The sequence below is a fragment of the Caloenas nicobarica genome, chromosome 2 (genome assembly GCF_036013445.1).
Source record: "Caloenas nicobarica isolate bCalNic1 chromosome 2, bCalNic1.hap1, whole genome shotgun sequence".
Taxonomy (NCBI): domain Eukaryota; kingdom Metazoa; phylum Chordata; class Aves; order Columbiformes; family Columbidae; genus Caloenas; species Caloenas nicobarica.
The window spans coordinates 142,343,627-142,358,648 of record NC_088246.1 but is presented as its reverse complement, the minus strand read 5'-3'; the positions used below and the strand labels follow the sequence as shown (position 1 = coordinate 142,358,648).

The following is a 15,022-nucleotide window of genomic DNA, read 5'->3' as shown; positions in this document are numbered from 1 at the left end:
CTATCCCACTGTATATAAGGAGAGTTTGTCTGCATTTCCATAAAAGATGCCAACCACACGGCACTGGTTCTGACAGAAACTAGGTAGGATTTGTCAAAACCCAAGTGTTTGGCTGCCATCCTTCCTGCGGGATGAAGAATGAACTGGAGATTTGCCAAAGGGAGAGAGTTATGGATAAAAGAATTAACAAAACTGTCCTCCCGTTCCACTTCTAATCCTGTGGGAAACAAGAAGATCTAGAGCTAAAAAAAAGATTTATACTTTCAGGTTGCGGCTGATATATTTATAGGGGTAGGTCAAACGATGTACCATGGATCACAACATTATTTTCTAAGCTTTCCTCCCAAATCTCAACAATACTCAGAACATCCTATTCATAGTTATAATGAGAATAGATCACTTGTTTTCTCCTTACACTTATACACATGCATGTATATACACAGATACAGCTAAACATGAAAATATTTAGGAAAATTATGACAGCTCTCTGGTAAGAAGTAATTCGGTATTCCATTTTTTTCGGCTGTAATTAAGAAACCAACTCCGGCCATCCCAAATTCTTATTTTGGCATTCCAGTTTAAGAATGTAATGGTAGGAAGAGGGCTTTATCTCTCTTTTAAAGGAAACAAATAGAATTTTCTGGAAAAAGAAGAGGAGTAGGATTTCAGGCAAGGTTAGCTTCAAATTTTTACTAGTTAAAAGAATTTTTTTGATTTTGCTGTACTGGTTCTACTTCTCTGAAGCAGGAGCAGTGTGAAGGCTTCTGTGTACCAGCGCTGATGGGAGTCATGGCCCTGTGAGGTGTGAACCCCAAAACGACTATCCACAAAGGCCTGGTAGCACACCGCCAGCAGTTCCACACGCTGGCTGCTGTGCTGTGAGCCAATAACCTCCTGCTCTTTCTGGGAAAAAGAACATACAGAGCTATCTGTATTAGAAAGAGGTGGCAGAACTTTGCTTGCCTTATCTTGGAACTCAGATGTTGCTTTACTTCCTCAAAGCCAGGACCAAAATGCTGCTGTAACTGATCCTGAGTTACAGGGGCTCCCAATATAACAGCATTGACTTGCAAGTGTTTCACTATGGGACCTCGCAGAAAATGAACGAAAAACATCTTGTTCCCTTAACATTACCTCATGCTATTTTTGTTCAAGTATGCTTCTTAAAAACAAATGTTCTGGAGTCATTTGCTTGAGTATATTCACACCTCAATCTAGAGAAACCATTTACCGGAGGTAGCTGAGCTGTTGCCTTTTGAGAAGAGGTGACAAACCGTGGCAACTAAAGCCAAGCAGAGCCAAGCCACAGCCAACGCTACAAGGGTAGTGCATCCTTCTTGCAAATATCCCTCCATTACCCCCTTGGAGCAGCCCATTAAAGCACCTCAGTGGAGCAGAGCAATGCAAACCATTCCAAAATGCTCCACTTCGCACAACAGTGTAAAATAAATACTGTCCTCCCTGGCTATACGTCAAATACCTCTAGTAATACTGCCTCAGACAAATGTCAGTGAAGATTTTAACCATCATATAATACTTCTACCTTTAAGGTGGATTATTCTTGCCTCTCAGTTTTCGCATTAACAGGAAGCAAGGCCTGATCTCTGAGTCCGTGGCTTAATTTGCTACCATCGTGTAGAAAACATCTGCTCCTTCCATCACAATTTTGAGATAGTGATTTTCCAGAGCAAAAAACAAGTTTGCACGGTGAATGTCAGAGATGCCCTGTTCCAGGAAACAGACTGAAATGCAGTACAAGGAATCTTAATTCTACTTGTAACAGAAACAATAAGGAAAAAACTACTTGACCAGTTCCTGAAGGGTCCTTAATTAAGCAGCCCTGCAGTCAGTCTCACCGAGTGCTGGATGGTTGTGCGTATCCCTGGAGCGATACAACATGGCCATTGCTGTCTGCTTCCAAAGTGCCACACAAACTTCACACTGCCCTTATAGATTGTCCAACAAGCCAAAGTAGGTGTCCCTGCTCTCAGTCACCTTGCGTCACGGCAGCCTGTACAATTCCTGCAGGAAAGGAAGAGTGGTAACCTCTGCACTGCTGTCTTGGGGAGCGTGAGGATACTCGAGACACAACATCTGGCACTTCTTGTCAAAAATCTCCAATTCAAGTGTAATGGAATGCACACTCCTTGGTATTGTGCAAGCATTTGCAGAAAAAATTAAGTCGAACAGTTAATTTCCTACATGTTTATTTTTTCAAAGAGAATGTGGTATCAAAGCTGTGAAGACAGGGAACCTGGCAACGCAAGAGATTGTGCAAGCTGCAACATCCCAACAGTGCAAAGAGGCAGACATCCTTTTAATACATGGCTTTTACCAGCCATTATACTCTTAGGTCCTTAGTGAGCACACAGGTAGCATTTTTGAAATTTCTACCCACACATGTGCATTATTTCCTAAGACTACTACTCCCTCATCAAAAGCACAATAAAAGAAAATTCTATGTATTATAACAAAACAAATAAGGTCTGAAAATAAAGTTGGAATCATCTGTGCATCAAAAGTGTGCAAAAAAGCAAGTAAATATTCTGATTCTTCGGTCCTAATTGTTCAAACAGTGCTTAAAACTAGAAAGTCTTGAACTGAGGATGCAATGACTAAAAAAAATACTAACTTTGGTTAGCAATTAAATGATCACACCTCTCTTCAGACTGAAAATGTAGGCAACGGCTAGGAGCTGACATCTCACTTCAACATTTTACAGCTGCTCTAAAGCAAAGACTGGAGACATTTGAATGCATGCATGCATCTTATTTTCCCAGGATTTCAAAGGCCACGTCCAGGCTGCTGCTCAGCCACTATAAATGAGTAATTCAAGTGGCGCATGACTGCTTCTTGTATTAACTTGATAAAGATGTTTCACTCAAAGTGCATTAACAGTTGTGTTAAGTCATCCCTTGCACAGGCTTATACTTATTCTGTGTTAGGTTACCAGTGAGGAAATAAACAAGTACTATTAGTTTCCGATTATGATAAAAGTCTTTACTCTTAATACAATCAGTATTCTGAAGATGATTACTATATTTTTATCACATCTGTTTCAAAACTCAAAAACACAACCAAACATACCTTAACTATTTCCTGGTTTTTAATTAAAAGCAATTTTATCAACTGATTGCAATCTTCACTAAAATTTTATTTGTTTAATTTAGACATGCAACTGCTTAAAGGACTGATATATGCACTTCAAAATACACACATCTGTTCTACAAAAATTCTATTACACTGAAAGATTACTTTAGATCCATCAAGTTTTCCAAAGACATACTGAACATCTTCCATTTTCTTGTATGAATTTTCCCTAGAAAAAGATTTCCTCAATCCTGAATACCTCTTCCTCTTATCACATTTTAAGAGAGCTCAAAAGTAAAGGGAGAATTCACATTCTCCTTTTGTTACTTTATTTCCACTGAATAGATAACCAGATAGGAACATAGTTACCCTAAATATGAAAAATATACTCTCTATATAATTTATTCAAAGCCTAGTGAGGAAAAGATGTCCAGTTTATTTAAAAGATGATTAATTACATCTCAATGATCACCCTCTGTGCAGTGGACAAATACAAAACAGAAAAGAAGAATACTATCCAGAGGTGATGATCCATCACATGCTCCACAACCCTGCTCACTAATGCTGAGCCAAACACTGTATTTAATGCTTCATTAGATTCAATCTTTATCTTATTTTTCAAATGAGAATTGTTTCTATTTGCAAAATTTCTATTATTTTCTCCTTTTCAGGGGAAAAAAAATCCCAACGAGAGCCAGTTCTAATATTATATTTTATATTGTATTTAAGCAATATTAAAACAAGCACAGGCGCTTTTGTGGGTAGGGGGAGATGGGAAGAGGCAGTCAGCCTTTGATTTATTCAGATTATTCTGATATCTAATAATTTTCAGTTTATACTTTACTTCCATTTATGGTTTGCATGGTATTATTGGAACACGGTCTTTTTTTTCCCTCTGGCATGACGGTTAGCGACCAACACAAATTCAAGAAGATGTGGCTCAAACTCCAGCTGGTCTGACCCCTTTCATGTCCACCTTCCCACAGGCAATGGGCTGATTTTCCAAGATTTCTGGACATGAGGGAGCACAGCCAAAGTTGCTTCTCTAGCTTGGCACCAGCCCCAGGCAAAAGGCCCATGAGGCTGCACAGTGATGGGTGATGCACTCAGCTAAAAGTGGAGGAGTCGGCAGCTGCAGACAGACCCTGTGCCCACCCTAATAAGAGGTGACGCGACTGTCCGGGACTCCTTGTCCCTTCAGTTCTCACTGTCAGGGCACCCGCTCCCCGGTACATAACCTCGCAAGGTTAAGTTTGGATAGCAGAACCCCAAAATTATTTGCTATTCTGCCTACAGACATAGAGCATCAATTTTCTAAGTCTCTTGGGGAAAAATCACACTTTTTTTTTTTTTCCCAGATCTGCATACATCACCTTTAAAATACATCAGGAATTAGGCAAACGCCTAGGAAAATCAGGCTTTTGATTAATTTGCTGTGCTGTAAGTGGAGCTCGGTATCAACAATTAGCAGCAGGAGAGTGAACAGAACTCAGGACTAAGGTGAGCAAATTACTTTGCTCCAGTGAATGTTTCTATCTTAACTGAACCAGCTGCAAGATTAGGGCAAAACCTAGAATTTTCTCTTTCAGACACTACTTCAGAAAAACAGATTGGTTTTTGCCTTTTCCAAATGCCTTTTCCTCTACTGAAGAGTGTAAAGCAGATTAAAATTAAGAATTAAAAATATTTAGTTAAACTATATTACCACTATAATCCTATCACCGCATTTCTCAAATAGATTTAGTACTCCATGTGATACTGAGAATGTCAGGATACCTCAAAAATGCAGTATTTGTGTTTGACGTTGCTGTACTTAGAAACCTCTTTTATAGAGATACTCAACATTTAAGTGCTCACATTACCTAACTAGGCTAATTTTAGCTATTAAATAGAACTGAAAAGTTATACAGTCCACTGTTATACCAATTTTAAGTATTTCTGTCACCTTAGACTATAAGTACATACACGAGTATCTTGCATATATTAGTTCTATTTCAGTGCACAGGTAAAAGGAAAATGAAATCAGTTCATACAGCACAGAAGTGATTAAATGGTCTAAAGGTTAAAAGTAACTAATGGTTCCTGCAGTACTAATTTCTACATGGTTTGCAGGTTTTTGATAAAAACAGAGATTGATTTTCAGAAGTTTCACAGCACATGAAGAAAAACTAATCTGAATGTTTCCAAAGTTGGACACTTGAAAGATAATTGGTCTAAAATTATTTTAAGTTTTGGTATGTCTTAGCTTGGGGCTCACTATTGGGGTTATCTAGTTGAATTTAAAAAAAAAAAAAAAAATAAATCAATATACTGCTAAGATTCTAATCCTGGCTGTGAACTGTTGTTGCTTTCTATATAAAACTAACTATTCAGTCAGTTGGTAATGGCACAACTTTATTTTGTGACCACAAATGGCTATTTATTATTTAATATTGCGAAAAGGAACTTCTGTGGGAACTTCAGGACAATAATTTTCAGGTGAAAGGGGACAATGTGGTTGAATATCCACGCTCTGTATTTAAGACTGCATCCCAAAGCATGTAAATGAGATTGTTAGTAAATTTGTGTGTATTATAAGCAGAACACTGGAATCTTTGGATTGACCTGTAGCTTCTTTTTAACCTACTACAGAGTTGGACCATGAAAATTACTGAGGAAGAAAAATACATATATTTGGAAACAAATATATATTTAGATCAAAATTTCTGTATTAAAAATAATGGAGAGGTTAATTTCATGCTGTTTTTCATCAAATGTGCTACACTTCTGTTCAGTGACATGTCATTTAATCACTTGTTACTAAAATTTGAAAAATAAAATTTGACCTCGTCAAAATGCATTTATATTTTACCATCAAAAGTCGACTGATGTTCAGTGATATCTATTTAGTATTTCATTACAAAAAAATAGCCATTTACATCACCAAAACTGTAGTGAGAGGAATATAATTCAATTATAAAACCTGGAAACAGTTTAAACACCATTTGAAAGTAAACAGTTACAGTCCCTTATGCCCATGTCTGGGAAGCGTCCAAATGGAAGTTAAAGATCCCATGGCATTTTTTCAAAATTAGTAGGAGCTATCCCAATATGTTGGCCAACATATATTTTCTCAATTAAAACCAGATTTCCATGTCCAAAGCTATGTGTCAGCAATTGCTGAGAGCATATGCCTGCCACGTTTCCAAAACGCTCTGCACCACCAGTATGTATCTAGGCACCTTGCTGAATAATGCTTTTCCAGATGTCACAAGTGGAAAAGGTGAATGCATTTTCATAAATATGTGAAGCACAGATACATTATACTGTTATGGAAATGGAAATTAGCATTTGAACCCATAATTTGACTTTTTTTTCAAACTGGAAATATTAAATATGACTTCGGTGGCCATAAGAAACACTTAGATACCACCAGATTGTAAAGTGCTATGGAACACACATGCATGCTCCCTTTATTTTGTGTGTATATCTGCCATTCCCTAACAACCGTGGGGTTTGTAGTTACTTTTACAGAATTTTCTAGTTTACGTTCTGTTTAAAGAGAAGATGGAGAGATTTCCTCTATGCACTGTAAAGTGTGCGCACTCCACATAACCTACAGCTTGAGCTCAAATCCTCCATTGCCAATATTGAAGCAAACGCTCCTGGCCTCTGGACTCCTACACCACCTGTAGGCAGAACACTTTTTTCCTGAGTCAAAACAAAGGTCGGGCAATGAGTTTCTAAAGAAAAAGGTATAAACCCAGAGGAGAATCAGGCTTTCCAACTCCCTCACTCAACAGATTTCCTAGTGCAATGTCTCAGGCTCCTGCCATTTGGAGCTGAGTCCCCATCTTCACCGTCCAAGTTTTGTTCTTATTTTGCCATACTACCAAATTCTTAAGCGATACTATTAAGAACAGGAAATGGGAAAAAGGCAAAAGCACTGCTTTGGCTAAAGATATTATTCTGTTGACTTGCGTAGTGTAGCTGACCAGTGCAGCTCAAAGTCAGGCTTGAAAGAAAAACAGAAGTATTTTCAGGGAACTTAACTACACAGGCTGCCCTCCTAACAACTGATAGGACAGAGTACAGCTTTCTTTTTCTTCTTTTTTAATATAAATTTTTCAGGTATCATTTTACAAAACTCAGAATCCTATTTAGTCACCATTTCAGAATTCTAGGGTACATGTATTGCTGAAGGATTTATGGCATATTGAGAGAAACTGAATGCAATGTAAGCAGAGAGATTAAAACACCTCTTCCCCCAAGAGAGTTTGTAGAATTACTGGAAAGCTGAACAAGCTGCCTTATTCCTGCATCGCACAATTACCTTTCTATAACCAGAACCTACTGCCAGTTGCCAGAGTTATGCAACCCACTGGAAATAATGTTAATCTAGTTAATGTAGTATAGTATGTCCCACCCTGATGCTACTCCCATGGACATGAAATTTATAACTCCAGCCAGCAGAGTAACAGTCTGTGCTCAAGGACAAGTTTACTTCCCTCTCAGAAAACATCAGAAGTGCCGTATCTCTGTAAGAGAACAGACACGGAGGTGATTCAGGTCAGGAAAAATACATGATACTTAACCTGGCTGTAGCGCACAACATTTTGAGCTGTGAAGGTAATGGGGAAGGATGGAGCACACACAAGCTGGTGAATGTACAAAATTAAATGCATTTGAAAAGAGGCTTTCGCTTTCTCAGATAGGCACTAGCAAACTTGCATTTACCACTGTTACCAACTTGCTCTTCCCCACACCACCCTCCCAGCCTGAACCGCTCTGTAGTACCACCGTCTGCTGCCCCCACTTGAACTAGTGATAAAAATAAGATGTCAGAAATTTTCTTTACTGCAATCAAGTAATTTCAAAATCACAAAGAGAGAAAACAAGGGAGAAATTGTATTACCACAAAATACTTCTGCCCACAGATTCTGTAACTCGGAAAACTTCTAAATTTAGCTTCACAGTTCAGGCAGTTGAACTGCTATTTTTAATCCAATTTTGAAAATTGGACATTACTAGAAATATTCTTCTTAAAATGTATACTTATCTGAATTTAAGTTCACCCTACTCCAACATGAGACTACATGAATACGGCGTTTTCAGTAATTTATACTATTAGCTTTCATATTTTTCCAAGGCAAAATATGAGAATATGCCAGATTCTAAAAGCAATTAAGAGGTTATAAATGTTGTGCGCTGCAAGAGCACAGTTCTCAAAAGACCAGAGTCCTGGCAACTATCATAATCCTTTTGAAAGTGTTCATATTAAGATTAAAGATCACTTTGTTCCTCTATTCCCACAACTAGTTGGTATGGTAAAAAGATCAGTCTCCTAGTTTTATATGTAACATCTTTAACATTTGCTCTCCTTTCTGTGCATGTGATTAAATGTAACATTTTGAAATCCCAAAGTTCTGAGAAAAACATAAATCCTTGTCCACAGCTGCTGTTTGACTCTGGAAACACATGCATTTTCTTTTCAAGCATCTACCATCAAAAAATCCCAAAGGACTTGAACTGGAGAACACCTGCATCTCTTCATTTAGTTCCAATAACAGAGTCTAAACTTCAAAATTACAAAAAGAGATGCTATGTTCAGCTGCAGTTACATTCTGCCCCTAATTCCCGTGAACAAAAATGCTAAAAGCATGAAATCATTCAGGCAAGCTCTGTCATCGAGAGGATAAGATTTTTTGCACCAGAAGCCCAGTGGGAACTTGATAGAAAACTGGCAACAATTATAGATAAAGTACATAGTGAAATCCTCGGGGAGAGAAAAGGAAATGTAGTAAGATAGATGGGTATAATTTTTACATATTTATGCCCAAACCACTAATGTGAATTGTCTTTAATTATTCCAATATATTAAGCCTTTTTACACATTCATTGTGTCAAAACTTCCCAAAATACTTTGAATTAGTTTACGAATTCTTTTACAAGGTGGTTTTACTTTATTTTTTTTGTGTGCTAGTAGCACAAGCACTTAAATCAGAAACAAGAACTTTCAAAATATCATAGTCGCAGCTTTAAACTCCAGACTTCGCAGTATCCCCAGACTGAGCAGTCAAAATTAAATAAAAAAATATGTCAACAACAGGGGTTTTTAACTGCAAGAAAGGGGGAGTTGGGTGCATACGTAGGTGTGTATACATAAAAACAAACATATGTAAAATCTCTCACCTCTTTTTAAATAAGTTCTAACAGATAAAATCCGCTGGTTTACGATAGGAAAAAAAAATAACGTTCCTGCTGCTCCAACATTTGACACTTTTTTCATGTTTAAAGATACGATTTCTTCAGTCTTAAAAGTATTTTCACTTTACAAATCTTTTTCTCTGGGGGGCGGGGGGGGAAGAATGTAGCGAACTTACAAAATATTCACAGAGGAGAAAAAGAACCCAAAAAATCTTTGGAAGTTTAAGAAAAATAACACTTAAATGAGAAATAGCCAGCTTTCATAAGGTTGAATATTTGCTCTTCTGCCTTCATGCAGCTTTCACAAACTAGAGTAGCCTCTTACTTTGCTCCACTGGGTGTATCAATTTACCACACATGAGCCTGATATTAATACAGGTACTTTTGTTTAGGCCCTTATTTCACTGCTGCATTACTGAGTATTTAAGCTGATCTCAAAGCAAACTTTATTAATTATATTTTTTATTTTAGTTACTCTTGATTTATATGCAATAAAGCTCTCCATACACCGGCTGTGCACACACTCCCAATTATTGAATATGGCAAACCAAACAGCGCTTAATCAGCTCACCTCATCTATTCAACAGCTGCCCATAATTAAATACTAACACCAGCATTCTTTTTGAAATCTCCCTATTTCTCTCACAGGCCAGGTGAAACAAACAGGGCCTGCAGCTTGCACAGAAGGTTAATAAAGGTGAAGTTATTTCCAAGAAGCAGTAAGAAGACCTTCCCAAGCCCTGGGGTAATGGAATAATCTCTCTTGTATTTATTTTATGCACTGCAGTTTAGATAAAGACTGGAGAGCATATCCACTGTTTTTTACAACTAGGCACAATGATAACCTGGGGCAGTTTTTCATACAACTGAAGTACCCAAAATTAAAAGCACCACCACGCAGACTTGTATTTAAGGACTAACCAAATCATATTTCTATTCTTTGTCCCTAAATACTTTCTCTGCCATAGGTGGATCAGTTTCCCACTGTGCTAATGAGACTTTGTGCACCAAACAGTAAAACACTTGCTAAGTAATCATTGGTATACGCACTTGTTTTACATAATACTTACTTTGCCTGCATATGCTATACAATGCACATTTTAAAGCTGCCCTTTTTGGAATTACATTTTATAGAGTTTTTTTTCCTTTGCTGGCTATACTCAATGCAGTATGGTACTACTAAAGCCGCATTTTTTGTCTCTTCTCAGTAGCAACTAGTGAAATAGCAAGAAATAAAATACTAGTGTAAAATGCTTTATCACTCAAATTGTAAATACACCCTCAATCTTTGCAGGGCCACCTACAGACAAGCAACAAAAGGAAGCTGCACAACTGTCCTGGTCACCCTGAACTATACGATTTGAGTGGTACAAGACAGTAGACAGTTGCTGACTCGACAGGGTGAAGGGGAGGTCCCCTACCTGTTCTCCGGGTAAATAAGCCCTGATTTATTGAAGAACCTCATGCCATTTGCACAACCTCCTCCTTGGCATTTCATATCCAAACAACTGCTTCGATTTTAGACCAAGTTATTTTCCATTCAACTTCGCAGATGCATGATGAATTAATTTGTTAACTCTTTCTTCACTAATTTTTATATATATATATATTTATGAAAAAAATGTTTACAAGTCACTTGCATAGGCACTGTATTGTATTCCAAGACTCTTCCAGAGTACCCAGAAATTCCCCTGCAATCGCTTCTCCTGGCTTTACACACAAAAATATATTATATCATTCTCTTCTTAACTGGGTGGCTAATTTGCCACTTTTTAGGCTTGTACAGCTCCAACGCACTCACCTCCCTATCACACTGTGTGACAGCAAAGTTTTCTGAATCCTTGTATATGGGGAGAAGTCAACTGAGTTTATCCAAGTGCTGTGTGACAACGAATCCAATCCCGCCAAGATGGAACTGCTGTCCCCCCGAGCTCTTTTGAGAAATCACGTGTGTAGTTTGAGAGCACCAGCTATACAGCTATTTGTACTATGCACTTTGTAAAATAGCCAACTGGGCCAACCTTGGCCTTACCTCAAGCCATCTGGTAACACTGCACAATTCTATATAGTTTTTCTCATCTCTCCTGGATAGCTTTCTTCATTCTTTCTACAAGCAGGTTACACCACTCTCTTTGCTCTTCTCTATAGTCCAAATTCCTATTCCAGAACATCCTGTTCAACATTATTTGGATAAATTGCTCAAAAAGCACAACTTCAGTTCTGCACAATCATCTGCAGCAGTACAGCTTTAAATAACCCTTTGATTCCCCCGAGGCATAAGTTGAATTTGCTGTCAAATTATCCGGTAGAGCTTTCATAATTCCCAGAAGTGACTGCAACTGACAGCAAAAGCATTTTTATGCTCCCATATCACTTCATATTTTCTCTCCGTGCAGTTTTCACAGTTGCAATGAAAAGGACAGCCCTATCTCCTATATTAAATTGCCTCAGTTCCTTCAGCAAGTATTTGAAAGTGAAAGCTTTAATTTACTCCCTCATCCTTCATATAGAACCTGAGATAATTTAAACATTGTTTCCTAGTTTAATTTATATTAAAAAAACCCAACAAAAACAAAACAAAAAAAACACCAAAAAAAAAACCACCAAAAAACACACACATGGAAAAAAACACACCACATCATTAGCAGCACACTATTCTTCAGGTTTCCTGGGACCAAACTTTAAGACATCACTCAGCATTTCCTTCTCATTTGTCATCAGTCCCACGTGGCACCTTTCAGAGCTGGGGAAGTGGAGCTGGAGGCTGAGCAGGTCAGCGACTGCCACCCAGTGCAGGGAATCAAGGCAACTTCCCTGAGGCACCAGGGGATGGGTGAAGTGTCCAGTAAATTTTCAGTTCTAAAATCTTAGCATTTTAAAAGCATTTCCATTCAACTACAAAATAGGTTATTACAAACCAATTTTCTGCCTCTCAGAGTCTCTGCAGATGAGTCTGGCCAGCACTTCATTTGTTTGTGCCTTAATTCTCCTAGGCAACTCCTGTCACAACCTACTAAATACTCTCTACTGCTTAATTGGACTATCTGTAATACTGATGAGCTAAAATGTATGTCGTCAGTGTGACCTGTAACAAAAGCAATAATTCTATATTAAGTATGCACAGCTCACTTCAAATGTAATTAATATTACAAGGCAAAAAAATCAGAAAATGCAGAAAATGCCACAATCTATAATAGTGATAAACATTACTATGAACATTTAAAAGCTACTAAAGTGAGACGACAGGTGCAACAGATTTTCACTTCTTTAACAAAACAGATCTGAATAATTAAGAAACTGTTGAATCATTAATTGCTTTTCAGCAACATTTTAGGGGCAAGAACTTAAGACAATTGTTATAAAAACACGTTTCCAAGATGACGCGCTCCAAGAAACATAGAAGTACAGCTACTGGAAAAAAAAAAAAAAAAACAACAGCCTAACAAGTGCTGGAGTGCACAGTGCTTACAAATATTTACTTCGCATAAGAATCAAATGTTGCTTACATATGTACATAAAAATTACAAAGATGGTAATAAATTCACTGTTACTTTTCAGATTAATGACATTAAACAACTATTACACATAAATAGAGACAAAAGCAGGCTTTTCAGTTTACTTTTGTGTGTCATAATATTGGGGTCAGCTAATTATTTTGCTTTCCTTAAACTATATGCTTTTTAGGGTTGTTTTATTTTTTTTCTCCTATGTGATTCCACTCTTAGCATGGCAACAGGATAAACTTTTAAAAACACAGAAGCATGATTTTTAGAATGCACCATAGTGACAGCAAAACCTAGATCCATGTGTATTTCACAAGCTATATTATAATTACTTTAAACTACTTTTCAAAATTGTCAGTGTAGCTTAAAACAGACCAATGTTTTTTTTAAAGCCCACAGAAACCATAAGAATGTCAGGTAAGAGTATTTATGCCTACAAAGTCAACACCCTTAAATTTGTCCAAGCAACTCTCTGAAAATATTAACTTGTTTCTCATTTAAATCCACCACAACACCAAGTTTCGTGATGTCAAATGTGTGCTCTGTAGCACTTTAAAAATCACCTTTTCACTATTGTGCTGATTTTGGCTGAGATAGAGTTAATTTTTTCCATATTAGTTAATATGGGGCCAGTTTTTGGATTTGTGATGAAAAGAGTGTTGATAACGCAGGGATGTTTTAGTTACTGCTGAGCAGGGCTTGCTCAGAGTCAAGGCCTTTTCTGCTCCTCACCCCACCAGCGACCAGGTTGGGGTGCATGAAAGGCTGGGAGGGGGCACAGCTGGGACAGCTGACCCCAATTGACCACAGGGACGTTCCACACCATATGGCATCATGCTCAGTATATAAAGCTGGGGAAGAAAGCAGAAGAGGGAGGATGTTTGGAGTGATGGCATTTGTCTTACAAAGTAACCATTACATGTGATGGAGCCCGGCTTTGCTGGGGATGGCCGAACACCTGCCTGCCCATAGGAAGTGGTGAATGAATCCCTTGTTTTGCTTTGCTTGCGTATGCAGCTTTTGCTTTACTTGTTAAACCGTCTTCATGTCAACCCATGAGTTTTCTCACTTTTTCTCTTTTGATTCTCTCCCCAGTCTCACTGGGGCAGAGTGAGCGAGCGGCTGTGTGGTGCTTAGTTGCCAGCCAGGGTTAAATGATTATTAACAATATTATGATTAAAAAAATTCATAATTTAACTATAAGTTACACTGCAAATTTATGTGAACCATTTAAAATTCACTATGTCAACTTCTTTATAAGATGGTCGACCTAATAAATAAAGGGAAGAAAGAATAAAACTAATATTTTCAACATGGATCCTGCCCCCCAAAACAGTTTGCAAAAGGTTCTATATAAACAAAAGGCAATCAAAGTCAGTGAAGCATTCCTTATTGAAGACGACACACATCAAAATGCTGCTTCTAGGTTTGTGTCTCACAGGGAGCAAAAGCAAAGTTACAATGTGTGCAGTATGTGAAAAAGTTACTTCAGCATTTGGCGCATTTTATATCAAGCCTCTCTTTTGAAAACTACATTGGATAGGAAAAATGTAATGTGATACCAGCTTAACAAGAGTTTTGCACTTACCAGAGTTATGGCAGTAGTCCATATACTGTGGAATTTGGATTGTAAAGGCTACCAAATCTGGAGCTAAGAGAGATTCTGGTTTTCTGCTCTCATTGAGCCATTTACTGCTGTGTAAGTCTCTGGTGTCAGAAGGACCTTGAATTAAAGGAATTAGCTTCTCTTTTCCACCATCACCTAAGATAAAGATTAGACTCCTCAGAGCTTTCGCTGTAACAAGATAAACTGTCAACACAAACATTCACTAGTCCAAAGAGAGCAGCTATTAACATTGTAAGTACAGAATTAAAAAAGGAAATAGAAAGAGCAATCTCATATGAACTATTAAACAACTTCCTTCATGTTATCTTGTAAATGTTTTTACAACCAAGAGGATTTCAAATAAAGTAATAAATTATCTTTAAAAGACTAATTTTCATCCCAACTTCACAAAATCACCTTTTAAAATCACCATTAATTCAATTTAGAGTTATACTACATTTTTAATGTTCCTGACATTAGCTGCCTTTATATATGAAGCAATAATAGATATTGATTGGAGAAGTTACTGCATGCTCTTCAAGAAAAATTCTGTTAAAGAAATTTTAAAACTATTTATCCACAAAGCCCTCCAAAACTTCACAAGCAAAATACATACTTGTAGTATTAATGGAAAATG

At 37.5% G+C, this 15,022-nt stretch overlaps 1 protein-coding gene across 6 annotated transcripts in view; it reads right to left on the bottom strand.

Annotated features, from left to right (window-relative positions):
• Nucleotides 1-15,022, bottom strand: part of VPS13B (vacuolar protein sorting 13 homolog B) — a 459,420-nt gene that overhangs the window by 297,465 nt on the left and 146,933 nt on the right. For all 6 annotated transcript variants that reach the window (XM_065627245.1, XM_065627244.1, XM_065627248.1 and 3 more), the window contains exon 19: nucleotides 14,368-14,541. In XM_065627245.1, coding sequence (XP_065483317.1) covers nucleotides 14,368-14,541 — 174 coding nt within the window. The remainder of the gene's footprint in view (nucleotides 1-14,367; nucleotides 14,542-15,022) is intronic.